The sequence below is a fragment of the Pristiophorus japonicus genome, chromosome 7, assembly GCF_044704955.1.
Source record: "Pristiophorus japonicus isolate sPriJap1 chromosome 7, sPriJap1.hap1, whole genome shotgun sequence".
In the NCBI taxonomy this organism is placed as follows: domain Eukaryota; kingdom Metazoa; phylum Chordata; class Chondrichthyes; family Pristiophoridae; genus Pristiophorus; species Pristiophorus japonicus.
Window position 1 is genome coordinate 236,914,582 of NC_091983.1, and position 27,356 is coordinate 236,941,937.

The following is a 27,356-nucleotide window of genomic DNA, read 5'->3' on the forward strand; positions in this document are numbered from 1 at the left end:
TCATGACGAGTCTGCCATGTGGGACCTTATCAAAAGCTTTGCTAAAATCCATATACACTACATCATATGCACTGCCCTCATCGACCCTCCTTGTTATCTCCTCGAAAAATTCAATCAAGTTCGTCAGACAGGACCTTCTCTTAACAAATCCATGCTGAATATCCTTGATTAATCCATATCTTTCCAAATGAAGATTTATCCTGTCCCTCAGGATATTTTCCAATAATTTTCCCACCACTGACTGGCCTGTAATTACTCGGTCTATCCCTTTCTCCCTTTTTAAAAAAGGTACAACATTAGAAGTCCTCCAGTCCTCTGGCTCCACACATGTAGCCAGAGAGGACTGGAAAATGATGGTCAGAACCTCTGCTATTTCCTCTTTTGCTTCTCAACAGCCTGGGCGACATTTCATCTGGGCCTAGGGATTTATACACTTTCAAAGCTGCTAAGCCCTGCAATACTTCCTCTCTCACTATGTTTATCTTATCTAATATTTCACACTCCTCCTCCCTCATTGGAAAGTCTGCATCACCCCTCTCCTTTGTGAAAACAGATGCAAAGTATTCATTAAGAACCATCCCCACATCTTCTGCCTCTACACATAGATTTCCTTTATGGTCTCTAATAGGCCCCACTCTTTCTCTAATTATCCTCTTGCTCTTCATGTCTTTAAAAACCATCTTTGGGTTTTCCCTGATTTTACTTGCCAACATTCTTTCATGCTCTCTCTTTATTTTCCTGATATATTTTTTAGTTGCACCCCTGCACTTCTTGTACTCCGCTAGAGATTCTGCAGCATTGAGTTCTCGGTATCTGTCATAAGCTTCTCTGCTTTTCTTTATCTTACCATGTATGTCCCTTGACATCAAGAGGGCTCTAGATTTGTTCGGCCCACCCTTTTTTTTAGGGGAACATACTTGCTCTGTACCGTCAGAATCTCCTCCTTGAATGTCTCCCACTGCTCTGACACTGAGTTACAATCAAGTAGCCATTTCCAGTCCACTTTGGCCAAATCCCATCTCAGCTCAGCAAAATTGTTTTTACTCCAATTGAGAACTTTTATTCCTGGACCACCTTTGTTCTTTTCCATAACTACCCTAAATCTTACTGAATTATGATCACTGACACCAACATGCTCTCTCACTGATACCCCTTCCACCTGCCTCTCTTCATTCCCCAAAATTAAGTCCAGAACCGCCGCTCCCTTGTTGGGCTAGTTACATACTGGCTAAAGAATTTCTCCTGAATGCATTTTAGGAATTCTGCACCTTCTGTACCATTCACACTACTTTTTTCCCCAGTTAATATTAGGGTAGTTGAAATCCCCCACTATTATAGCTCTATAGTTTTGCACTTTGCAGCAATTTGCCCACATATTTGTTCTTCTATCTCCCTCTGACTGTTTGGGGGTCTATAGTATACTCCCAGTAGTGTGATCACCCTTTGTTTATTCTTCAATTCAACACATATGGTGTCATTTGATGACCACTCTAACATATCATTCCTTCTCACAGATGTAATTGTTTCTTTAATTAATATTGCCTTTTTTATCCCCCTCTCAATCCCATCTGAAATCCCTGCAACCAGGAATGTTGAGCTGCCATACCTGCCCTTCTTTCAACCATGTCTCTAATAGCTATAATATCGTACTCCCAAGTGTCAATCTGTGCTCTCAGTTCATCTGCCTAATTCCCCATACTCCTTGCACTGAAGTATATACCATTTAGCACTGCCAAACTCACTTGATGTCTATTTGCCAGCCCTTGTTTCCTCTGTCTTCCAAATTCACTTTCTGCTTTTCTAGTGATTTTATCATAACAACTTTATTTCAGTGACTCATTTGGCCTTCCGTTTATAATAAATGATATGCAAATAATAAAACCTGGTTCCTAGGCTCCGACCATCTCCGACAACACTCTCTGATCTCCGAGAACAACACAAGTCCTGGGGTGATCAGCTCCCGCCCTCCTGGCCCTCCGTGCGGTTGTATCCTGACCCACGAGAATGCCCTGAAGTTGAAGGGGTCCTGGTTCTATTCTTATACTATAATACAACCTTGGCCCGTCCTACGCAATATGTAGATTGTACGCTCAGCTGAGGCCGCAGCTTCTAATCTTTTCACATTTGCCCCTATGCTACGAGCTTTGTTTATAGTACAGTAAGTGGTTAGGCCAAATCTTTCTCCTGTTCCCTCGTCCTGTTGTTCATATCTGGAGACAAGATTAAGTTCCATTCTCTCACATTTGCTCTATGATGAAAAATGCTAAAAGAAAGAGATGCTGGAGTAGATTGATTTTTTAAATGAAGGACTGCAGCTCAGCACCACCTTCTCAAGGGCAATTAGAGACGGGCAACACCCACATTCCGGGAATTAATTAAAAAATATACATTTCATAAAATAAGATCAAATCAGTCACTGTAATAAAGCTTGTTATTATGAAAACCACAGCGGAGTTACTGTGTCCGGATTAACAACTCTTTGTTGTGAAGGTAACCACAGAGAAACATAGAAACATAGAAAATAGGTGCCGGAGTAGGCCATTCGGCCCTTCGAGCCTGCACCACCATTCAATAAGATCATGGCTGATCATTCACCTCCAAACCCCTTTCCTGCTTTCTCTCCATACCCCTTGATCCCTTTAGCCATAAGGGCCATATCTAACTCATCCCTGCTCCTATACTCAAATCCCCGAGCTATGAAGGCCAACATGCCATTTGCCTTCTTCACCGCCTGCTGCACCTGCTTGCCAACTTTCAATGACTGATTTACCATGACACCCGTGTCTCGTTGCACCTCCCCTTTTCCTAATCTGCCGACATTTAGATAATATTCTGCCTTCACGTTTTTGCCAACAAAGTGGATAACCTCACATTTATCCACATTATACTGCATCTACCATACATTTGCCCACTCACGTAACCTGACCAAGTCACCTTGCAGCCCCTTAGCATCCCCCTCACAGCTCACACCGCCATCCAGCTTAGTGTCATCTGCAAACTTGGAGATAATACACTCAATTCCTTCATCTAAATCATTGATGCATATTGTAAATAGCTGGGGTCCCAGCACTGAGCTCTGCGACACTCCACTAGTCACTGCCTGCCATTCTGAAAAGTAACCATTTATCCCGACTCTCTGCTTCCTGTCTGCCAACCAGTTCTCTATCCGCATCTGTACATTACCCCCAATACCATGTGCTTTAATTTTGCACAACAATCTCTTGTGTGGGACCTTGTTAAAAGCCTTTTGAAATTCCAAGTACACCACATCCACTGGTTCTCCCTTGTCCACTCTACTAGTTACATCCTCAAAAAATTCTAAAAGATTTGTCACGCATGATTTACCTTTCATAAATCCATGCTGACTTGGACTGATCATATCACTGCTTTCCAAATGCACTGCTATTTCATCTTTAATAATTGATTCCAACATTTTCCTCAGTACCGATGTAACGCTAACCAGTGTATAATTCCCGGTTTTCTCTCTCCCTCCTTTTTTTAAAAGTGGTGTTAAATTAGCTACCCAGCAGTCCATAGGAACTGATCCAGATTCGATAGACTGTTGGAAAATGACCATCAATGCATCCACTATTTCTAGGGCCCCTTCCTTAAGTACTCTGGGATGCAGACTATCAGGCCCTGGCGAATTATCGGCGTTCAATCCCATCAATTTCCCGAAGACAATATCCTGACTAATAAGGATTTCCTTCAGTTCTTCTCGCTAGATCCTCTGTCGCCTAGTATTTCCAGAAGGTTAATTGTGTCTTCCTTCGTGAAGACAGAGCCAAAGTATTTGTTCAATTGGTCTGCCATTTTTCTGTTCCCCATTATAAATTCACCTGATTCTGACTATAAGGGATCTATGTTTATCTTCACTAATCTCTTTCTCTTCACATATCTGTAGAAGGTTTTGCAGTCAGTTTTTATGTTCCCTGCAAGCTTCCTCTCATACTCTATTTTTCCCCTCCTAATTAAACACATTGTCCTCCTCTGCTGGATTCTAAATTTCTTCCAGTCCTCAGGTTTGCTGCTTTTTCTCGCCAATTTATATGCCTCTTCCTTGCATTTAACACTATCCCTAATTTCCCTTGTTATCCACAGTTGAGCCACCTTCCCAGTTTTATTTTTACTCCAGAGAGAGATGTACAATTATTGAAATTCATCCATATGATATTTAAATGCCTGCCATTGCCTATCCACCGTCAACCCTTTAACTATAATTCCTAAGTCTAATCTCGCCAATTCCCGTCTCATACCATGAACATTACCTTTCCTGAAGTTCTGGACGCTCGTCTCTGAAATAACTGTGTCACTCTCCATCTTAATAAAGAATCCTACCATATTATAGTCACTCTTCCCCAAGGGACCTCGCACAACAAGATTGCTAATTAGTCCTTGCTAGTTAGTTCCTCGACATATTGGTCGAGAAAATCATCCCTAATACACTCCAGGAAATCCTCCTCCACCGTATTGCTATCAGTTTGGTTAGTCCAATCTATATGTAGATTAAAGTCGCCCATGATAACTACTGTACCTTTATTGCACGCATCACTACTTTTTTGTTTGATGTTGCCCCCAACCTCCCTACTACTGTTTGGTAGTCTGTACACAACTCCCACTAGCATTTTCTGCCCTTTGGTATTCTGCAGCTCTACCCACACAGATTCCATATCATCCAAGCTAATATCCTTCCTTAATATTGCGTTAATTTCCTCTTTAACCAGCAATGCTACCCCATCTCCTTTTCCTTTCTGTCTATCCTTCCTGAATGTTGAATACCCCTGGATGTTGAGTTCCCAGCCTTGGTCACCCTGGAGCCATGTCTCCGTGATGCCAATTATATGATATTCGTTAATAGCTGCCTGCGCAGGTAATTCATCCACCTTGTTAAGAATACTCCTCGCATTGAGGCACAGAGCCTTCAGGGTTGTTTTTTTTAACACACTTTGTCCCTTTAGAATTTTGCTGTAATGCTGCCCTTCACTTTTACTTTTCTTCTTTCTATCTTTTGCTTCTGACTCCATTTTATTTCCCTCTGTCTCCCTGCCTAGGTTCCCATCCCCCTGCCATATTAGTTTAACCCCTCCCCAACAGCACTAGCAAACACTCCCCCAAGGACATTGGTTCTGGTCCTGCCCAGGTGCAGACCATCCAGTTTGTACTGGTCCCATCTCCCCTAGAACCGGTTCCAATGTCCCAGGAATTTGAATCCCGCCCTCCTAAACCACTGCTCAAGCCACATATTCATCTGAGCTATCCTGCAATTCCTAATCTGACTAGCACGTGGCACTGGTAGCAATCCAGAGATTACTACCTTTGAGGTCCTGCTTTTTAATTTAATTCCTAGCTGCCTAAATTCAGCTTGCAGGACCTCATCCCATTTTTTTACCTATATCGTCGGTACCTATATGCACCATGACAACTGGCTGTTCACCCTCCCCCTCCAAAATGTCCTGCAACCGCTCTGAGACATCCTTGACCCTTGCACCAGGGAGGCAACATACCATCCTGGAGTCTCGATTGTGGCCGCAGAAACGCCTATCTATACGCCTTACAATAGAATCCCCTACCACTATAACTCTCCCACTCTTTTTGCTGCCCTCCTGTGCAGCAGAGTCACCCATGGTGCCAGGAACTTGGCTGCTGCTGCCCTCCCCTGATGAGTTATGCCCCACAACAGTACACAAAATGGTGTATCTGTTTTGCAGGTTGATGAGCACAGGGGACCCCTTCACTACCTTCCTTCCACTGCCCTTCCTGCTGGTCACCCATTCTCTCTCTGTCTTTGTAACCTTTGTCTACGGTGTAACCAACTCACTAAACATGCTATTCACGATATCCTTAGCATCGCGGCTGCTTCAGAGTGAATCCATGCGCAGCTCCAGTGCCATAATACTGTCTGTCAGGAGCTGCAGTTGGATACACTTCCTGCACATGTTGTTGTCATGGACGCTGGAAGCGTCCCTGAGTTCCCATATAGCACAGGAGGAGCATAACATGTGTCTGGGCTCTCCTGCCATGACTTAACCCTTAAATTAACATAATTTGGCAACAATGATAAAGGTTACCTATTGATAAAGGAAAAGAAAAAGAAGACAAACTGCTCACCAGCCAATCACTTACCTCCTTGGCTGTGACGTCACCCTTCGATTTCTATCTAATATTTTTTGCAGTTCTCTCCCTGCTCCAACTGGATCCTCATCCACGCTGCCACTCTCCGAGTGTTGGGACTTTTATAGGCCTCCAGACTCACCGCGCCTCCTCCTCGACCCGCTAACATTGGTGTCCCTGGGTGAGCACCAGTTAAAGGTGGGAGATGACAGTGTTAATAGAGTGGCTGGTTTCCGACAGGAGAATGGATTAGCTTAAGCCTAATATTGGAAGGAGAAGGAAAGCACACAGGCGTGAATCACTGTGGACTCAGGGTGAATGAGACCGCTGAATGAGAGGGTTAAGCGGCATTTGATCTTTGCCACCACTGTGCTCTTCGAGTGTATCAGCTTCACGGGCGTGATCTTTGGCTGGGCTTGTCTTCATACTGAAGAAGGATGAATATTTCTCCAACCTCTGTATCCCACTGCACAACTCCAGCAACCTCAAAGCGAATAATGGCACCAGAGAGTGTCCGGGGTGGGGCGGGGGGCGGCGGTGTCGGGAGGCGGTGAGGGAGAGCGAGAACGAACGCAAGGAAAAAGTGCAAGAGTGAGAGTGGGAGTGATCAAAGGAGGGAGGGAGGGAGAGAGAAATCATGCATGAGGACATATAGAACATAAGAACATAAGAATTAGGAACAGGAGTAGGCCATCTAGCCCCTCGAGCCTGCTCCGCCATTTAACAAGATCATGACTGATCTGGCCGTGGACTCAGCTCCACTTACCCGCCCGTTCCCCATAACCCTTAATTCCCTTATTGGTTAAAAATCTATCTATCTGTGATTTGATTACATTCACTGAGCTAGCCTCAACTGCTTCCTTGGGCAGAGAATTCCACAGATTCAAAACCCTCTGGGAGAAGAAATACCTTCTCAACTCAGTTTTAAATTGGCTCCCCCGTACTTTGAGGCTGTGCCCCCGAGTTCTAGTCTCCCCGACCAGTGGAAACCAACTCTCTGCCTCTATCTTGTCTTAAGGGAGAGGAAGGGAGAGAGAGAAGGAAGAAGCGAGAGGGAGAGGGAGACAGTGCAGCACACCCTCAGTCCTGCCTCCTCCAACAATGTAGTGCTCCCTCAGTACTGTCACTCCAACAGTGCAGCGCTCCCTCAGTACTTCCCTTCCGACAGTGCAGTGCTCCCTCAGTATTGCCCCTCCGACAGTGCAGTGCTCTCTTATTTCTGCCCCTCTGACAGTGCAGCACTCCCTCAGTACTGCCCCTCTGACAGTGCAGCACTCCCTCAGTACTGCCCCTCTGACAGTGCAGCACTCCCTCAGTACTGCCCCTCTGACAGTGCAGCACTCCCTCAGAACTGCCCCTCTGACAGTGCAGCGCTCCCTCAGTACTGTCCCTCTGACAGTGCAGCACTCCCTCAGTACTGCCCATCTGACAGTGCAGCACTCCCTCAATACTGCCCCTCCGCCAGTGCAGCACTCCCTCAGTACTGCCCCTCTGACAGTGCAGCACTCCCTCAGTACTGCCCCTCTGACAGTGCAGCACTCCCTCAGAACTGCCCCTCCGACAGTGCAGCACTCCCTCAGAACTGCCCCTCTGACAGTGCAGCACTCCCTCAGTACTGCCCCTCTGACAGTGCAGCACTCCCTCAGTACTGCCCCCCTGACAGTGCAGCACTCCCTCAGTACTGCCGCTCTGACAGTGCAGCACTCCCTCAGTACTGCCCCTCTGACAGTGCAGCACTCCCTCAGTACTGCCCCTCTGACAGTGTAGCACTCCCTCAGTACTGCCCCTCTGACAGTGCAGCACTCCCTCAGTACTGCCTCTGCGTCAGTGCAGCAATGAACGGGAGGTGCTGAATCACGCACTTATATGGGCGGTTGGAGTTTGGAATATCACTATTTTGGGAAGGGAATTTATTTGAACTTTAAGGAAGTTTTGCAAAGGTAATATGACAAATATTTTTATCTGCGGGTCCCTGTATCTTTCAGCATCAATGAGCTGTCTTTTATTTTTACCGTCTCGTTCATGTTTTCTATAGCTCCATCAAATGTTCTGTATTTCAACAAAAGTGATATGGGTCGTGAGAGAGAGAGAAAAAGAAAGTGAGGGAGAGACAAAGGGAGGGAGCGAGGGAGAGAAAGAGAGGAGAGAGAAAGAAATCAAGTATTGAAGGGCAGTACATTTGTCACGATTGTGGTAAAATGCAAAATTATCCAGTTCGGTAGGAAAAATAGAAAAGCAGATTATTTTTTAACTGGTGAGAGATTGGTGTTCAGAGGGAGCTGGGTGTCCTTGGACACGGATCACTGAAAGTTCACTTGCAGATACAGGAAGCAATTAAGAAAGCAAATGGTATGTTGGCCAGACATCTTACTACAATTATATAGGGCCCTGGTGAGATGGTACCTGGAGCATTGTGTACAGTTTTGTGGCTGAAATTGCCCCTTTTTCTTTAAGAGACGTGACCACATTAAAGAGGCAGCAGGAGGACAGTAAGGACTCACCGCCTCGTGAGCAAGGAGTCACCAACATTTATGAAATTGCCCTCCATTTGTTTACCAGCGGTGTTGGTCCGCTCCAAACCCCACCCACCGGCGGCAACCCTTTTCCACCCCGCGTGGGAAATTGCCCGGCAGGAAATTGCCCGCAGGAGCGGATCGGCCGTCGCTCGATGCCCCCGACAGCGTTCTCCTGCAGGAAGCTGAGTGTGGCTGGGAAGTGCGTCCGTCCTTAAAGGGGAAGTCGCTCTGCCGCTGCCGCCATTTTATTTCAATTGTCAGCCGATTACAAGTTCGGCCCGACAATGGCGGCCACGGGTTTGGCCAGGCCTCCAGCAGGCAGCCCGGCAACCCTCTTGGGTACCGGGCGGCTGGCCCGGCCAAACCCTCCCTGGTGTCCCAGTGGACCAAATTAAACTAAGTACAGAGCTCACAGCGGCCTTCCCCTTTAACTGAGGGGAGGGACGTTGTGACGCATCAACACAACACTGATGACTTTGAGTGATGTCCGCTCTGCTCCAAGTGTACTTCCGCCCCGCAGCTGCCCCAAACATCGCCCCGACCAGAAAAAAAATCAAAGAACTGAATTTCGTTCTCCTTCAGGATCGGCGAGTGCGAACCCTTTCAGTCGGAGAACAATTTTGCCCCTTGATCTCCTTACCTAAGGAAGTATATACTTGCCATAGAGGGAGTGTAACAGTGGTTTACCAGACTGATTCCAGGGATGTGGGGATTGTCCTGTGGGGAGAGATTGAATAGACTAGGTGTATATTCTCTAGAGATTAGAAGAATGAGAGGGGATCTCATTGAAACATAAAAAATGATTGCAGGACTTGACAGGGTAGATGCAGGGAGGATGTTTCCCCTGGCTGGGGAGTCTAGAAACAGGGGTCACTGTCTCAGAGTAAGGGGTTGGCCATTTCGGACTGAGATGAGGAGAAATCTCTTCACTCCGACGGTGGTAAATCTTTGGAATTCTCTACCCCAGAGGGCGATGGAGGCTCAGTAGTTGAGTGTATTCAAGACGGAGATTGATAGATATTTGAATATTAAGGAATCAAGGGATATATGGATAGTGTAGGAAAGTGGAGTTGATCTAGAAGATCAGTCATGATCTTATTGAATGGTGGAGCAGGCTCGAGGGGCCGAATGGCCTACTCCTGCTCCTAATTCTTATATTCTTATGATTTTCCTCCCATGGGCGAATGATCATTTTCAGAAAGTACAATCGAGCCCACGGAATTCTTTCCAACAATGTTGCAGGAGACTTGGCAACGTTTTCAGATGGACTTTCTTGGCACATTACTGATATTACATTCTTCTGCATAGATTATTGTCATGGCTGTACTTTGGGATCATTAGCACTAGATGGTGGCACTGGGAGGCCATTGGGCTGCACCAAGTGTGTGCAGCCCAAGTATAAAAGGCCAGCCATTTTGTATATTAGTCACTTTGGGCCTTAATAAAGCAGAGCCAAGGTTATACCTCTTGGAGTTAAACAGTACTCAGTCTAACAGTTACTGCATACACAATATTTGGCGATGAGGCAACAAGAACCTTTGCCTACAAAAATGAGCACAATTGGATTGTTGGAGTGATTTGTGGAAGGAGAAGATTGAGCAGACTTTGTGAGCTGTTTGAGCCAGTTCTTCATGGCCAACAAAATTATGGTCTGATAAAGAATCTACTCCTGTTTGTGAGTCCAACAGAGAAGACATATGAAGAATTGTGTACACTGGTACAGGACCACCTTAAGACAGACAAAGGCATCATCATCTCGAGATACAGATTTAAACACACGTTCGCTCAGAGGGCCAGAATGCGGCAGAATTTGTTGCTGACCTGTGACATCTAGCGGGACCGTGTAAGTTCGGGGCTGTGTTGGCAGACATGCTGCGGGACTTCTTTGTAGTCGGCATGAACCACGAGGTGATCCTGCGTTAGCTACTGGCGGTGGAGACGTTGGACTTGAATAGGGCCATCATGATCTCTCAGTCATGCATGACGACGGATAGAAGTCTAAAGCAGATATCAGTGAAAAATCGAAACTCAGGAAGTACTGTAAATATGATTGATTCGGCGTTCGGCAGAGCGACACATGGCAGGGCCTACCTGACTGCGTATGTGAAACCTGTTGCTGCCCAGCGGGAATTAATCTGATTTCTCCGTGTTGGCATTGTGGGGGAAATCACCGGCACCAGCAGTGCTGATTTAAGCAATATAGTTGCAAAGGTTGTCTGAGAGTGGGGCAAGTGTCTGCAGATGAGCAAGCGTGCTGCAACACACCATGTGGAGGATGATGGTCAGAAGTGCGGATCTAGATACGCAATCCATGATACCAGAGGAGGAAGTGTATGGACTGTACTCATTTCTAATGAAGAGCAAACCAATAATGATCAACATGAAATTTAATGGGGTACCGGTATCGATGGAACTGGACATGAGGGCGAGTCGATCGATAATGAGCCAGAGGGCATTCAACAAGCTGTGGAACATTGAGGCTGTGAGGCCCAGGCTGATTCCAGTCACTGCCAAGTTGCGCACGTACACCAAAGAACTCATAACGATGATTGGCAGTGCCACATTTAAAGTGTCGTATGACAGTGCGGTTCATGAGTTACTGCTGTGGATTGTCCCAAGCAACGGCCCAATGCTGTTCGGCAGGAACTGGCTTGAAAAAATATGATGTGACTGGAATGATGTCAAGGCATTGTCGTCGGAGGAAGATACATGTGCCCAAATATTGAAAAAGTTCCCCTCACTGTTCGAACCAGGCATCGACAACTTCACGGGAGCCAAGGTACAGATCCACGTGGACTTGGATGCAAGGCCCATCCATCATAAAGCTCGGCAATTCCATATATGATGAGGGAGCAGGTCGAAATCGAACTGGACAGACTCCAGCATGAAGGGATCATATCACTGGTTGAATTTAATGAATAGGCCAGCTCCATTGTTCCTGTGCTGAAAAGTGATGGCACAGTCAGAATCTGTGGAGACTACAAGGCTACGATCAACAGGGTTTCGAAACAGGATCAGTACCCATTACCGAAGGCTGATGACTTGTTTGCAATGCTAGCCGGGGGGGGGAAATCGTTTACCAAACTGGACTTGATGTTGGCCTACTTGACACAGGAGCTGGTCGAGAAGTCGAAGAGACTTCCATGCATTAACACGCATAAAGGACAGTTTATTTATCACAGGTGGAATTCGCTCGGCTGCAGCAATATTTCAGAGGAACATGGAGAGTCTACTGAAGTCTGTTCCCAGAACCGTCGTGTTCCAACTTGACATCCTGATCACAGATCGTGACTCCGAGGAGTTTCTGAACAACCTGGAAGAGGTTCTACATCGTCTGGACAAAGTGGGACTCAGACTGAAATGCTCGAAGTGCGTCTTCATGGCACCAGAGGTTGAATTCCTGGGGAGGAAAATTGCTGCTGACGGCATCAGGCCCACGGACGCAAAAACCAAGGACATCAAGAATGCACCCAGGCCGCAGAATGTGACGGAGCTGCATTTGTTCCTGGGTCGACTCAACGACTTCGGTAACTTCCTATCTAAATTGAGCACCGTATTAGAACCACTGCACATGCTGCTAAAAAAAGGCGTCAACTGGGTGTGGGATGCGTCTCACGACAGAGCTTTTGAGAAAGCCACTAATCTGCTTTGCTCTAACAAGCTGTTGGTACATTATGACCCATGTAAACATTTAGTATTGGCCTGCGATGTTTCGTCATATGGAATTGGTTGCGTACTCCAACAAGCTAATGAGTTGGGTAAACTTCAACCAGTCGTGTATGCTTCAAAAAGTTTGTCTAAAGTGGAAAGAGCCTACAGTATAGCAGAGAAAGAAGCACTAGCCTGTGTGTATGGGGTTAAAAAGATGCATCAGTACCTGTTTGGTCTTTGGCTTGAACTGGAGACAGATCACAAGCTGCTCATTTCACTGTTCTCTGAAAACAAAGGTATCAATACCAATGCTCCATCGTGCATCCAGAGGTGGACGCTGACATTATCCGCTTACGATTATGTCATTCGCCATAGACCTGGCACCGAGAATTGTGCCGATGTTTTGAGCCATCTGCCGTTGCCCACACCGGAGGTGGAAACACCACAACTGGAGGACCTATTGTTAGTTATGGATGCTTTTGAGAGTGAAGGATTCCCTGTCACGGCTCAACAAGCTAAGACCTGGACCATCCATGACCTGATTTTATCGGTGGTGAAGAGTTGCATCCTCAAAGTTGATTGGTCTGCCATACCCAAGCAAATGTGCGAGGAGACCAAACCTTACATTGGTCGTAAAGACGAACTGTCTATTCAGTCGTGTTGTTATGCCCAAGAAAGGGAGAGAGAAATTTGTGCGTGAGCTACATAGCACACATCCCGGCATTGTAATGATGAAAGCCATCACCAGGTCTCATGTATGGTGGCTAGGAATTGACTCTGAGCTGGAATCATGTGTGCATCAGTGCAACACTTGCATGCAGCTCAGCAAAGCACCAGTGGAACCACCATTGAGTCTGTGGTCGTGACCGTCCAAACCATGGTCCAGGATCCACATAGACTTTGCAGGTCCATTCCTGGAGAAGGTGTTTTTAGTTGTGGTGAATGCATATTCGAAGTGGATAGAGTGTATAATCATGTCATCCAGTACATCCACAGCTGCCATTGAGAATGTCAGTGTCATGCTTACGACACATGGTCTGCCTGACATGGTTGTTAGCGACAACGGATCGTGCTTCACCAGTCAGGATTTATGAAACTCAATAGTATCAAACATGTAAAGTCAGCACGGTTCAACCTACATCCAATTGGCAAGCAGAACGTGCTATCCAAATCATAAAGCAGAGTATGAAGCGAGTAACCCAAGGGTCACTGCAGACCCACCTATCATGCATACTGCTTAGTTACAGGACAAGACCACACATGCTTACCGGGGTGTCACCGGCTGAACTAATGGTGAAGAGAGGTGTTAAGACCAAGCTATCTCTTGTACACCCTGATTGAATGATCATGTTGAATATAGAAGACAAAGTCAGCACGGGTATCACGATCGCGCTGCTGTGTCACACGATATTTCTGTAAATGATCCTGTATATATTCTGAATTATGGTCAGGGTCCCAAGTGGATCGCTGGCACTGTCATGGCCAAGGAGGGCAACAGAGTATTTATTGTCAAGCTCAAAAATGGCCAAACATGCGGGAAACATATGGATCAGACAAAGCTGCGGCACACAGACGAACCGGAACTGTCGGAGGAAGAGACAATCGATGCGTGCAATAAAGGTGCAGCAGTTATAATGGGTGACTTTAATATGCACATAGATTGGGTTAACCAAACTGGAAGCAATACGGTAGAGGAGGATTTCCTGGAGTGCATAAGGGATGGTTTTTTAGACCAATATGTCGAGGAACCAACTAGGGGGGAGGCCATCTTAGACTGGGTGTTGTGTAATGAGAGAGGATTAATTAGCAATCTCGTTGTGCGAGGCCCCTTGGGGAAGAGTGACCATAATATGGTGGAATTCTGCATTAGGATGGAGAATGAAACAGTTAATTCAGAGACCATAGTCCAGAACTTAAAGAAGGGTAACTTTGAAGGTATGAGGCGTGAATTGGCTAGGATAGATTGGCGAATGATACTGAAGGGGTTGACTGTGGATGGGCAATGGCAGACATTTAGAGACCGCATGGATGAACTACAACAATTGTACATTCCTGTCGGTCGTAAAAATAAAAAAGGGAAGGTGGCTCAACCGTGGCTATCAAGGGAAATCAGGGCTAGCATTAAAGCCAAGGAAGTGGCATACAAATTGGCCAGAAATAGCAGAGAACCCGGGGACTGGGAGGAATTTAGAACTCAGCAGAGGAGGACAAAGGGTTTGATTAGGGCAGGGAAAATGGAGTATGAGAAGAAGCTTGCAGGGAACATTAAGACGGATTGCAAAAGTTTCTATAGATATGTAAAGAGAAAAAGGTTAGTAAAGACAAACGTAGGTCCCCTGCAGTCAGAATCAGGGGAAGTCATAACGGGGAACAAAGAAATGGCGGACCAATTGAACAAGTACTTTGGTTCGGTATTCACTGAGGAGGACACAAACAACCTTCTGGATATAAAAGGGGTCGGAGGGTCTAGTAAGGAGGAGGAACTGAGGGAAATCCTTATTAGTCGGGAAAAATGTGTTGGGGAAATTGATGGGATTGAAGGCCGATAAATCCCCAGGGCCTGATGGACTGCATCCCAGAGTACTTAAGGAGGTGGCCTTGGAAATAGTGGATGCATTGACAGTCATTTTCCAACATTCCATTGACTCTGGATCAGTTCCTATGGAGTGGAGGGTAGCCAATGTAACCACACTTTTTAAAAAAGGAGGGAGAGAGAAAACAGGGAATTACAGACCGGTCAGCCTGACATCGGTAGTGGGTAAAATGATGGAATCAATTATTAAGGATGTCATAGCAGTGCATTTGGAAAGAGGTAATATGATAGGTCCAAGTCAGCATGGATTTGTGAAAGGGAAATCATGCTTGACAAATCTTCTGGAATTTTTTGAGGATGTTTCCAGTAGAGTTGACAAGGGAGAACCAGTTGATGTGGTATATTTGGACTTTCAGAAGGCTTTCGACAAGGTCCCACACAAGAGATTAATGTGCAAAGTTAAAGCACATGGGATTGGGGGTAGTGTGCTGACATGGATTGAGAACTGGTTGTCAGACAGGAAGCAAAGAGTAGGAGTAAATGGGGACTTTTCAGAATGGCAGGCAGTGACTAGTGAGGTACCGCAAGGTTCTGTGCTGGGGCCCCAGCTGTTTACACTGTACATTAATGATTTAGACGAGGGGATTAAATGTAGTAACTCCAAATTTGCGGATGACACTAAGTTGGGTGGCAGTGTGAGCTGCAAGGAGGATTCTATGAGGCTGCAGAGCGACTTGGATAGGTTAGGTGAGTGGGCAAATGCATGGCAGATGAAGTATAATGTGGATAAATGTGAGGTTATCCACTTTGGTGGTAAAAACAGAGAGACAGACTATTATCTGAATGGTGACAGATTAGGAAAAGGGCAGGTGCAAAGAGACCTGGGTGTCATGGTACATCAGTCATTGAAGGTTGGCATGCAGGTACAGCAGGCGGTTAAGAAAGCAAATGGCATGTTGGCCTTCATAGCGAGGGGATTTGAGTACAAGGGCAGGGAGGTGTTGCTACAATTGTACAGGGCCTTGGTGAGGCCACACCTGGAGTATTGTGTAAAGTTTTGGTCTCCTAACCTGAGGAAGCACATTCTTGCTATTGAGGGAGTGCAGCGAAGGTTCACCAGACTGATTCCCGGGATGGCGGGACTGACCTATCAAGAAAGACTGGATCAACTGGGCTTGTATTCACTGGAGTTCAGAAGAATGAGAGGGGACCTCATAGAAACGTTTAAAATTCTGACGGGGTTAGACAGGTTAGATGCAGGAAGAATGTTCCCAATGTTGGGGAAGTCCAGAACCAGGGGACACAGTCTAAGGATAAGGGGGAAGCCATTTAGGACCGAGATGAGGAGGAATTTCTTCACCCAGAGAGTGGTGAACCTGTGGAATTCTCTACCACAGAAAGTTGTTGAGGCCAATTCACTAAATATATTCAAAAAGGAGTTAGATGAAGTCCTTACTACTCGGGGAATCAAGGGATATGGTGAGAAAGCAGGAATGGGGTACTGAAGTTGCATGTTCAGCCATGAACTCATTGAATGGCGGTGCAGGCTAGAAGGGCCGAATGGCCTACTCCTGCACCTATTTTCTATGTTTCTATGTTTCTATGACCAACCAACCTACCCCCAGTCATCAGAGGACTCAGTGATCATCAGTGAACCAGGACTTTCAATCACTGACATGTTCAATGAAAATAGACTTTCAATCCCTGACATGGCCATTGCCACTCAGGTCAGCCACCCAGTCAACAGTCACAACAGACTCTGAACACTCACCCAAGGCTGGAGTTGAACTGAGATGGTCAACCCGAGAGGGTAAAACACCGGACCATCTCAATTTATAAAAGACTGTGTTAATATCTCAGAGGTGGGTATTGTCATGTATGTACTTTCGGGATCACTAGCCACTAGATGGCGTCACTGTTGGAGGCCATTGGGCTGCACGCATATGTGTGCAGCCCAAGTATAAAAGGCCAGTCATTTTGTATATTATTCATTTTGGGCCTTACTAAAGCAGAGCCAAGGACATACCTCTTGGAGTTAAACAGTACTCAGACTAACAGTTATTGCATACACAACAATTATTATCTACCATAATTTCTTCTTATCTCACCACATTTATTTTTGTTTTGATTTTGAGCGCTGTATAATTTGCATTTTAGATTTTACGGAAGTAGTCAGCAAATTATAGATGAATGAGGAAGAGTTTTCCGCAAGTGTAACAAAATATTTACAGCACAGAAAATAGCCATTGGGCCCAACAGGTCTATGCCAGTGTTTATGCTCCACACGGGCCTTCTCCCACCACACTTCATCTCACCCCGTCAACTTATCCTTCAATTGCTTTCTCACACTTGTGATTATCCAGCTTCCCCTTTTTGTATCTCACCTCAATCATGAGTTCCTCATTCTCACCCCTCCCTGGGTAAAATTGAGAATCACTGAACAGGATTCTCCGCATTCCTTTCGGAGTGTAACCAACGTCTGACGTCTCACGAGGGTGGGACAATACTGGGAGGGTCAGTACTGAGGGAGCACTGCACTGTTGCAGGGTCAGTACTGAGGGAACGCTGCACTATCGGAGGGTCATTACTGAGGGAGCACTGCACTGTTGTAGGGTCAGCACTGAGGGACGCTGCACTGTTGTAGGGTCAGTACTGAGCGAGCGCTGCACTGTTGTAGGGTCAGTACTGAGGGAGCACTGCACTGTTGTAGGTTCAGTACTGAGGGGTGCTGCACTGTTGTAGGGTCAGTACTGAGGGACGCTGCACTGTTGTAGGGTCAGTACTGAGGGGTGCTGCACTGTTGTAGGGTCAGTACTGAGGGACGCTGCACTGTTGTAGGGTCAGTACTGAGGGAGCAGTGCATTGTTGTAGGGTCAGTACTGAGCAAGCGCTGCACTGTTGTGGGGTCAGTACTGAGGGAGCAGTGCATTGTTGTAGGATCATTACTGAGCAAGCGCTGCACTGTTGTGGGGTCAGTACTGAGGGAGCAGTGCATTGTTGTAGGGTCAGTACTGAGGGACGCTGCACTGTTGTAGGGTCAGTACTGAGGGAGCACTGCACTGTTGGAGTTTCAGTACTGAGTGAGCACTGCACTGTTGTGGGATCAGTACTGAGGGAGCACTGCACTGTCAGAGGGTCATTACTGAGGGAGCACTGCACTGTTGTAGGGTCAGTACTGAGGGATGCTGCATTGTTGTAGGGTTAGTACTGAGGGAGCACTGCACTGTTGTAGGGTCAGTACTGAGGGAGCACTGCATTGTTGTAGGGTCAGTACTGAGCAAGTGCTGCACTGTTGTAGGGTCAGTACTGAGGGAGCACTGCACTGTTGTAGGTTCAGTACTGAGGGACGCTGCACTGTCAGAGGGTCAGTACTGAGGGAGCACTGTACTGTTGTAGGGTCAGTACTGAGGGACGCTGCACTGTTGTGGGATCAGTACTGAGCGAGCACTGCACTGTTGTGGGATCAGTACTGAGGGAGCACTGCACTGTTGTAGGGTCAGTACTGAGAGAGCACTGCACTGTCAGAGGGTCAGTACTGAGCGAGCACTGCACTGTTGTGGGATCACTACTGAGCGAGGACTGCACTGTTGTAGGGTCACTACTGAGGGACGCTGCACTGTTGTGGGATCAGTACTGAGGGAGCACTGCACTGTTGTAGGGTCAGTACTGAGGGAGCACTGCACTGTCAGAGGGTCAGTACTGAGGGAGCACTGCACTGTTGTAGGGTCAGTACTGAGGGACGCTGCACTGTTGTAGGGTCAGTACTGAGGGAGCACTGCACTGTTGTAGGGTCAGTACTGAGGGAGCACTGCACTGTCAGAGGGTCAGTACTGAGGGAGCACTGCACTGTAGGATACGCTGTCTTTCGTGATTTTAAACCAAAGTTCCATCTATCCCCTTGGGAGGACATAATAGAACCTCTGGCCATTATTGGAAGAAGATCAGGGAATGAGGTTTCTCCCGTGTCCTGGGACCCAATATTTATCCCTTAACCAACATCAATATAAACAGATTATCTGGTCATTGATCACATTGCTGTTTGTGGGTTCTTGCTGTGTGCAAATTGGCTGCGGCATTTCCTTCATTACAACAATGACTACACTTCAAAAAGTAGGTCATTGACTGTACAGCGATTGGGATGTCCTGAGGTGGTGAAAGGCACTGTAGAAATGGGGGCTCTTTCTTTCAGGCACTGGATCAGGAACCTCCCAGGTTATAAAAGGGCAATTTACAAGACTCGGGGTCAATGGCACCGTTGAACAAGAAGGCCAAGCGGTATTTGACCTTTGCCACCGGGCTCTTCGAGTGCATCAGCTTCAGTGGCGTGATCTTCGGCTGGGCTTCCCTCATCTTCGTACTGAAGAAGGAGGAATATTTCTCCGACCTCTGTGTCCCATTGCACAACTCCAGCGACCCCGGCGTGAGGAATGGCACCAGTGAGTATCTGCGGGATGAGGGAAGGGAGGGGGGGAAGGGAAAGAGGGAGAGAGAGTGACTGAGTTTGGAATGGCACCAGTAAGTGTCCGAAGGGAGGGAGATAGAGGGACAGAAAGAGAGAGGGACAGAGAGAGAGGGACAGAGAGAGAGGGCAACAGAGAGAGAGAGTGACAGAGAACGAGAGAGAGAGAGACAGAGAGAGAGAGAAAGGGGTGACAGAGAGAGAGGGACAGAGAGAGAGGAGGAGAGAGAGTGAGCGAGAGGGACAGAGAGAGACAGAAATACAGAGAAAGAGAGAGAGAGAGGGACAGAGATTGAGAGAGGGACAGAGAGAGTGAGGGAGGGAGAGGGCCAGAGAGAGACAAACAGAGAGACAGAGAGAGAGAGAGAGACACAGAGAGAGAGAGAGAGGGAAACAGAGAGAGAGAGAGAGAGAGAGAGAGAAATGGGTGACAGAGAGAGGGACAGAGAGAGAGTGAGGGAGAGAGAGAAACACAGAGAGAGAGAAAGAGAGAGAGAGAGAGAGGGACAGAGAGAGAGAGAAAGTGGTGACAGAGAGAGAGGGACAGAGAACGAGAGGAACAGAGAGAAAGAGCGAGCGGGACAGAGAGAGAGACAGAAAGACAGAGAAAGAGAGAGAGAGGGACAGAGAATGAGAGAGGGACAGAGAGAGAGAGAGTAAGGAGTGACAGAGAGAGAGGGACAGAGAGAGAGCGCGAAAGAGAGTGATGGAGGGAGAGGGACAGAGAGAGAGAGAAACAGAGAGAGAGGGGGAGAGAGAGTGAGGGAGAGGGACAAAGAGAGAGACAGAGAAAAAGAGAGAGAGACAGAGAAAGAGAGAGAGAGAAAGAGAGAGACAGGGGTGACAGAGAGGGACAGAGAGAGAGAGGAACAGAGAGAGCGAGGGAGAGGGACAAAGAGAGAGACAGAGAGAGAGAGAAACTGAGAGAGAGAAAGGGATGACAGATCGAGAGAGGGACAGTGAAAAAGAGTGACAGGGAGAGAGGGACAGAGCAAACTATGTCGGTATGAGGGGTGACTTGGCTAAGGTAGATTGGGAAACTACATTAACAGGTATGATGGTAGACCAGCAATGGCTAGCATTTAAAGATCTAATACATCATTTACAACAAATATACATTCCTTTAAGACACAAAAACCTCACAGGAAAACTGGTCAAACGTGGCTAACAAGAGATGTTAAAACTAGTATTAGATCGAATGAAGAGCTTATAATGGTGCCAAAAAGACTAATAAGCCTGAGGATTAGGAGGATTTTAGAATTCAGCAAAGAAGGACCAAGAAATTGATCTGGAAAGAGAAAAAGAATATGGGAGTAAATTAGGAAGAGACATAAAAACAGATCGTAACCATTTCTATAGAGGTATGTAAATAGGAAGAGATAAGTAAAGAGAATGACATAGGTAGAAAAAGGGGTGAGGTCCTGCAGGCAGAGTTTTGGGAGCTAGGAGAAAGATTAAAAAGCAAGATCTCAAAGGTAGCAATCTCCGTGTTACTCCCGGAGCCACGTGCTAGTGAGTACAGAAATAGGAGGATAGAGAAGATGAATACGTGGCTGGAGAGATGGTACATGCGGGAGGGCTTTAGATTCCTGAGGCATTGGGACTGTTTCTGGGGGAGGTGGGACCTGTACAAGCCGGACAGGTTGCTCCTCAATATACCCATGACCAATATCCTCGCGGGAGGTTTTGCTATTCTTATTGTGGAGGATTTAAATTAGCTTGGCAGGGGGATGGGAACTGGAGAATAGATTCAGTGGGAAGAGAAGTAAAGCTGGAATTGGGCAGCAGAGTAGTAGAAGTAGAAAGTGAATTTGGAAGATAGATGAAACAAGGGCTGGAAAATAGACAAAAGGGTAGTTTGGCAATACTAAATGTGATATACTTCAATGTAAGGAGTATAGGAAATAAGGCAGATGAGCTGAGAGCACAGATTGACACTTGGCAGTATGATATTATAGCTATTACTGAGACGTGGCTGACAGAAGGATAGGTATGGCAGCTGAACTTTCCTGGTTACAGGATTTTCAGACAGGATAGAGAGGGGGGTAAAACAGGAGCGGGTGTCACAGTATTGATTAAAGAAACAATCACATCTGTGAGAAGGGATGATATGTTAGAGGAGTCATCAAACAAGGCCATATGGGTTGAATTAAAGAATAAAAAAGGGGCGATCACAATATTGGGAGTGTACTATAGACCCCCAAGCAGTCAGAGTGAGATAGAAGAACAAATATGTGGGCAAATTGCTGCAAAGTGCAAAATCTATCGAGCTGTAATAGTGGGGGATTTCAACTATGCCCATATTAACTTGGAAAAAGGTAGTGTGAATGGTACAGAAGGTGCGGAATTCCTAAAATGCATTCAGGAAAAATTATTTTGCCAGTACATAACAAACCCAACAAGGAAGGGTCAGTTCTGTACTTAGTTTTGGGGAATGAAGAGGGGCAGGTGGAAGGGGTATCAGTGGGAGAGCATTTTGGTGCTAGTGACCATAATTCAGTAAGATTTAGGGTAGTTATGGAAAAGGAAAAAGGGGGACCAGTGAAAAAAGTTCTCAACTGGGGAAAAGCCAATTTTGCTGAGCTGAGATGGGATTGGGCCAAAATGGACTGGAACTGGCTACTTGATGGGAAATCAGTGTCAGAGCAGTGGGAGTCATTCAAGGAGGAGATCCTGAGGGTACAGAGCAAGTATGTTCCACTAATAAAAGGGTGGGGCTAACAAATCTAGAGCCCTCTGATGTCGGGGGACATATCGAGTAAGATAAAAAAAAAGGGAAGCTTATGACAGATACGGAGAACTCAACACTGCAGAAACTCTAGCGGAGTATAAGAATTAAAAAAGATATCAGGAAGTCAGAGAGAGAGAATGAAAGAATGTTGGCAGTAAAATCAGGGAAAAGCCAAAGATGTTTTATAGATATATTAAGAGCAAGAGAATAACTAGAGAAAGAGTGGGGCCTCTTAGAGACCGTCAATGAAATCTGTGTGTAGAGGCAGAAGATGTCGGTAAGATATATCATGAATACTTTGCATCTGTGCAGCAGCTCAGAGTGGGAAAACCGAGTTTGGTGAGTGGGAGAGTCTCAAGGGTTTGGAGGCTGGTGGCAATTGCTAGTCGCCTCTCAGTAAGATTAACAGTTAAATATTTAGCATTCTTTCAGGCTGAGGTAGAGACAAACTAGCTAGCTAGCTCTCCAGTAGTTTGCTAAATAGCCAGTTAGTTAAAACTAGTTAAAACCGTTTTTTGAGCAGCTGACCAGTGGTGACTCATCTGAGCCACAAGCAATTTAAAAATCGAGGGCACGTGCTGTTAGCTCGGAGTGCAGCAGCTCAGAGTGGGAAAACAGGGTTTGGTAAGTGGGAGAGTCTGGTGAAGTGGGGGCGGGAGGTTTTGCTTTGCCTTGTTTTTCCTAACTTTTTCCGCAGAGCGGCGACGTACCTGAGCCGGAGCAGACCGAGGCCCGAGGGTGGGAATAAAAGTCACAGCAGACATAGAAACATAGAAAAATAGGTGCAGGAGGAGGCCATTCGGCCCTTCGAGCCTGCACCACCATTCAATGAGATCATGGCTGATCATTCACCTCAGTACCCCTTTCCTGCTTTCTCTCCCTATCCCTTGGTCCCCTTAGCTGTAAGAGCCAAATCTAACTCCCTCTTGAATATATCCAATGAACTGACATCAACAACTCTCTGCAATAAAGAATTCCACAGGTTAACAACTCTCCGAGTGAAGAAGCTTCTCCTCATCTCAGTCCTAAATGGCTTACCCCTTATCCTTAGACTGTGTCCCCTGGTTCTGGACTTCCCCAACATTGGGAACATTCTTAGTGCATCTAATCTGTCCAGTCCCATCAATTTTAAATGTTTCTATGAGATCCCCTCTCATTCTTCTAAACTCCAGTGAATACAGGCCCCGACGATCCAGTCTCCCTTCATATGTCAGTTCTGCCATCCTGGGAATTAGTCTGGTGAACCTTTGCTGCACTCCTTCAATAGCAAGAATGTCCTTCCTCGGGGTTAGGAGACCAAAACTGAACACAATATTCTAGGTGAGGTCTAACCAAGGCCCTGTATAACTGCAGTAAGACCTCCCTTCTCCTATACTCAAATCCCCTAGCTATGAAGGCCAACATACCATTTGCCTTCTTCACCGCTTGCTGTACCTGCATGCCAACTTTCTATGACTGATATACCATGACACCCAGGTCTCGTTGCACCTCCCCTTTTTCGAATCCACCGCCATTCAGATAATATTCTGCCTTCGTGTTTTTGCCACCAAAGTGCATAACCTCACATTTATCCACATTATACTGCATCTGCCATGCATTTGCCTAATCACCTAACCTGTCCAAGTCACCCTGCAGCCTCTGAGCATCCTCCTCACAGCTCTCACCACCACCCAGCTTAGAGTCATCTGCAAACGTGGAGATATGATACTCAATTCCTTCATCGAAATAATTAATGTATATTGTAAATAGCTGGGGTCACAGCACTGAGCCCTGCAGCACCCCATTAGTCACTGCCTGCCATTCTGAAAAGGACCCATTTATCCTGACTCTCTGCTTCCTGTCTGCCAACCAGTTCTCTATCCACATCTGTACATTACCCCCAATACCATCTGCTTTAATTTTGCACATCAATCTCTTGTGTGGGACCTTGTCAAAAGCCTTTGAAAGTCCAAATACACCACATCCATTGGTTCTCCCTTGTCCACTCTACTAGTTACATCCTCAAAAAATTCCAGAAGATTTGTCTAGCATGATTTCCCTTTTACAAATCCATGCTGACTTGGACCGATCCTGTCACTGCTTTCCAAATGCGCTGCTATTTCTTCTTTAATAATTGATTCCATCATTTTCCCCACTACTGATGTCAGTCTAACTGGTGTATAATTCCCCGTTTTCTCTCTCCCTCCTTTTTTAAAAAGTGGTGTTACATTAGCTACCCTCCAGTCCATGGGAACTGATCCAGAGTCGATAGACTGTTGGAAAATGATTACAAGTGCATCCACTATTTCTAGGGCTACTTCCTTAAGTACTCTGGGATGCAGATTACCAGGCCCTGGGGATTTTTCAGCCTTCAATCCCATCAATTTTGCTAACACAATTTCCAGCCTAATAAGGATTTTCTTCAGTTCCTCCTTCTGACTAGACCCTCGGTCCCCTAGTATTTCCGAAAGGTTATTTGTGTCTTCCTTCGTGAAGACAGAAGCAAAGTATTTGTTCAACTGGTCTGCCATTTCTTTGTTCCCCATTATAAATTCAGCTGATTCTGACTGCAAAGGACCTACGGTTGTCTTCACTAATCTTGATCTCTTCATATATCTATAGAAGCTTTTGCAATTAGTTTTTATGTTCCCAGCAAGGTTCCTCTCATACTCTCTTTTCCCCCTCCTGATTAAAGCCTTTGTCCTCCTCTGCTGAATTTTAAATTCCTTGTGGTCCTCAGGTTTGCTGCTTTATATAGCCAATTTATATGCCTCTTTCTTGGATTTAACACGATCCTTCATTTCCCTTGTTAGCCATGGTTGAGCCAGCTTCCCCATTTTAATTTTACTCCAGACAACGATGTTCAATTGTTGAAGTTCATCCATGTGATCTTTAAATGTTTGACATTGCCTATCCACCGTCAATCCTTGAAATATAATTCGCCAGTCTATTCTAGCCAATTCACGTCACATACCATCGAAGTTACCTTTCCTTAAGTTCAGAACCCTCGTCTCTGAATTAACTGTGTCACTCTCCATCTTAATAAAGAATTCTGCCATATTATGGTCACTCTTCCCCAAGGGGCCTCGCACAAGAAGATTACTAATTAGTCCTTTCTCATTACACATCACCCATCTAGGATGGCCAGCCCTCCAGTTGGTTCGTCGACATATTGGTCTAGAAAACCATCCCTAATACACTCCAGGAAATCCTCCTCACCGTATTGCTACCAGTTTGGTCAGCTCCACCCATACAGATTCCACATCATCCAAGCTAATGCTCTTCCTTACTATTGCGTTAATTTCCTCTTTAACCAGCAATGCTACCCCACCTCCTTTTCCTTTCTGTCTATCGTTCCTGAATGTTGAATACCCCTGGATGTTGAGCTCCCAGCCTTGGTCACCCTGGAGCCATGTCTCCATGATACCAATTATATCATATTCGTTTTTAACACACTTTACTGCCTGCGCAGTTAATTCCTCCACCTTATTACAAATACGTCTCGCATTGAGGCACAGAGCCTTCAGGCTTGTCCTTTTAACACACTTTGCCCCTTTAAAATTTTGCTGCAATGTGGCCCTTTTTGATTTTTGCCTTAGGTTTCTCTGCCCTCCACTTTTTCTTTTACTTTTCTTCTTTCTATCTTTTGCTTCTGCCCCCATTCTATTTCCCTCTGTCTCCCTGCCTAGTTTCCCATCCCCCTGCCATATTAGTTTAACCCCTCCCCAACAGCACTAGCAAACACTCCCCCTAGGACATTGGTTCCGGTCCTGCCCAGGTGCAGACCGTCCGGTTTGTACAGGTCTCACCACCCGCAGAACCGGTTCCAATGTCCCAGGAATTTAAATCCTTCCCTTCTGCACCATTCCTGAGCTATCCTGCAATTTATCTCAGCTATCCTGCAATTCCTACTCTGACTAGCATGTGGCACTGGTAGCAATCCTGAGATTACTACCTTTGAGGTCCCACTTTTTAAACTAGCTCCTTAAAATCAGCTTGTAGGCCCTCATCCAGTTTTTTACCTATATCTTTGGTACCTATATGCAGCACGACAACTGGCTGTTCACCCTCCCTCTCGAAAATGCCCTGCAGCCGTTCTGAGACATCCTTGACCCTTGCACTCGGGAGGCAACATACCATCAGCATACAGCCAGTGTGATCTCCTGAACTAGTTTTGATCACCTGGTTGGATCGGAGATGAATTTTCCCAGATTTTTCCGCAATTGGCCTGGGTTTTTTTCTGGTTAATGACTCTCCCAGGAGATCGCATGGCTCCGGGTGAGGAGAACCCTGTATGTGACATCACAGGTAATGCAGGTAAGTGATTAGTAGTGATTGTGGGCTAAGTTTTTCTTTTAAATTAATATATAGCATATAACTAAATACTAAAAACTAACCTTTACTTGTTTAACTAATTTGATAAACTATATAGGGTAAATACTTGATTAACGCAAAACTAATTAATTCAATAAAATAATGGGAAAACAGGAGATGTGTTGTTGCTGCAATATGTGTGAGGTTCGAGAAGTTTTGGTCGAGGGCGACTACATCTGCGGTAAGTGTCTGCGGCTCCAGGTTGAGGAGCTGGAGTCCGAGCTGCAGCCATTGCGAGACATGAGAGAGGGAGAAAGTTAATTGGACCTGTTGCTCCAGGAGGCAGCCACACCCTCTAGATTAAATACTTTAGAATTGACACATGGTCAGGGACTGGAGCATGTGACTGCGAGTGAAGCAGGTAAGGGGATCCAGGAGGTAGTATTGCAGGAGCCTCAGTCCCTGCACTTGTCCAATAGATTTTAGGTTCTTGCAAAACTTGTGGATAAGTGTGCAGACTGCGGGGTGGACAAGCAGACTGAACAAAGTACCGTGGTGCAGAAAGCCATTCAAGTGCGGGGAGTAAAGAGGCAGATGGTTGTATTGGGGATAGTATAGTTCGGGAGATAGATCGGGTTCTCTGCAGCCGAGAGTGTGCATCCCGAAGGCGATGTTGCCTACCTGGTGCCAGGGTAAAGGACATCTCCTCCGGGCCGGAGGAGAACTTGGAGTGGGAGGGGGAGCATCCAGTTGCCGTGGTACATGTAGGTACCAATGACATAGGTAGAACTAAGAAAGAGGTTCTGCTGAGAGAGTTTGAACATCTAGGGACTAAATTGAAAAGCAAAACCACAAAAGTGGTAATCACTGCATTATTTCCTGAGCCACAAGCAAATTGGCATAGGGTCAATAGGAGGGGCAGGATTGAGGGAGCACCGCACTGTTGGAGGGCCAGTACTGTGGGAGTGCCACATTGTCGGAGGGGCATTACTGAGGGAGTGCCACACTGTCAGAGGGGCAGTACTGAGGGAGTGCGACACTGTCAGAGGGACAATACTGCAG

At 46.2% G+C, this 27,356-nt stretch overlaps 1 protein-coding gene across 1 annotated transcript in view; it reads left to right on the forward strand.

Moving 5' to 3' along the window:
- Nucleotides 1–19,057: 19,057 nt before the first annotated feature.
- LOC139266703 (equilibrative nucleobase transporter 1-like) overlaps nucleotides 19,058–27,356 on the forward strand; it is a 60,140-nt gene continuing 51,841 nt past the window's right edge. The window contains exon 1 of the mRNA XM_070884291.1: nucleotides 19,058–19,247. Coding sequence (XP_070740392.1) covers nucleotides 19,058–19,247 — 190 coding nt within the window. The remainder of the gene's footprint in view (nucleotides 19,248–27,356) is intronic.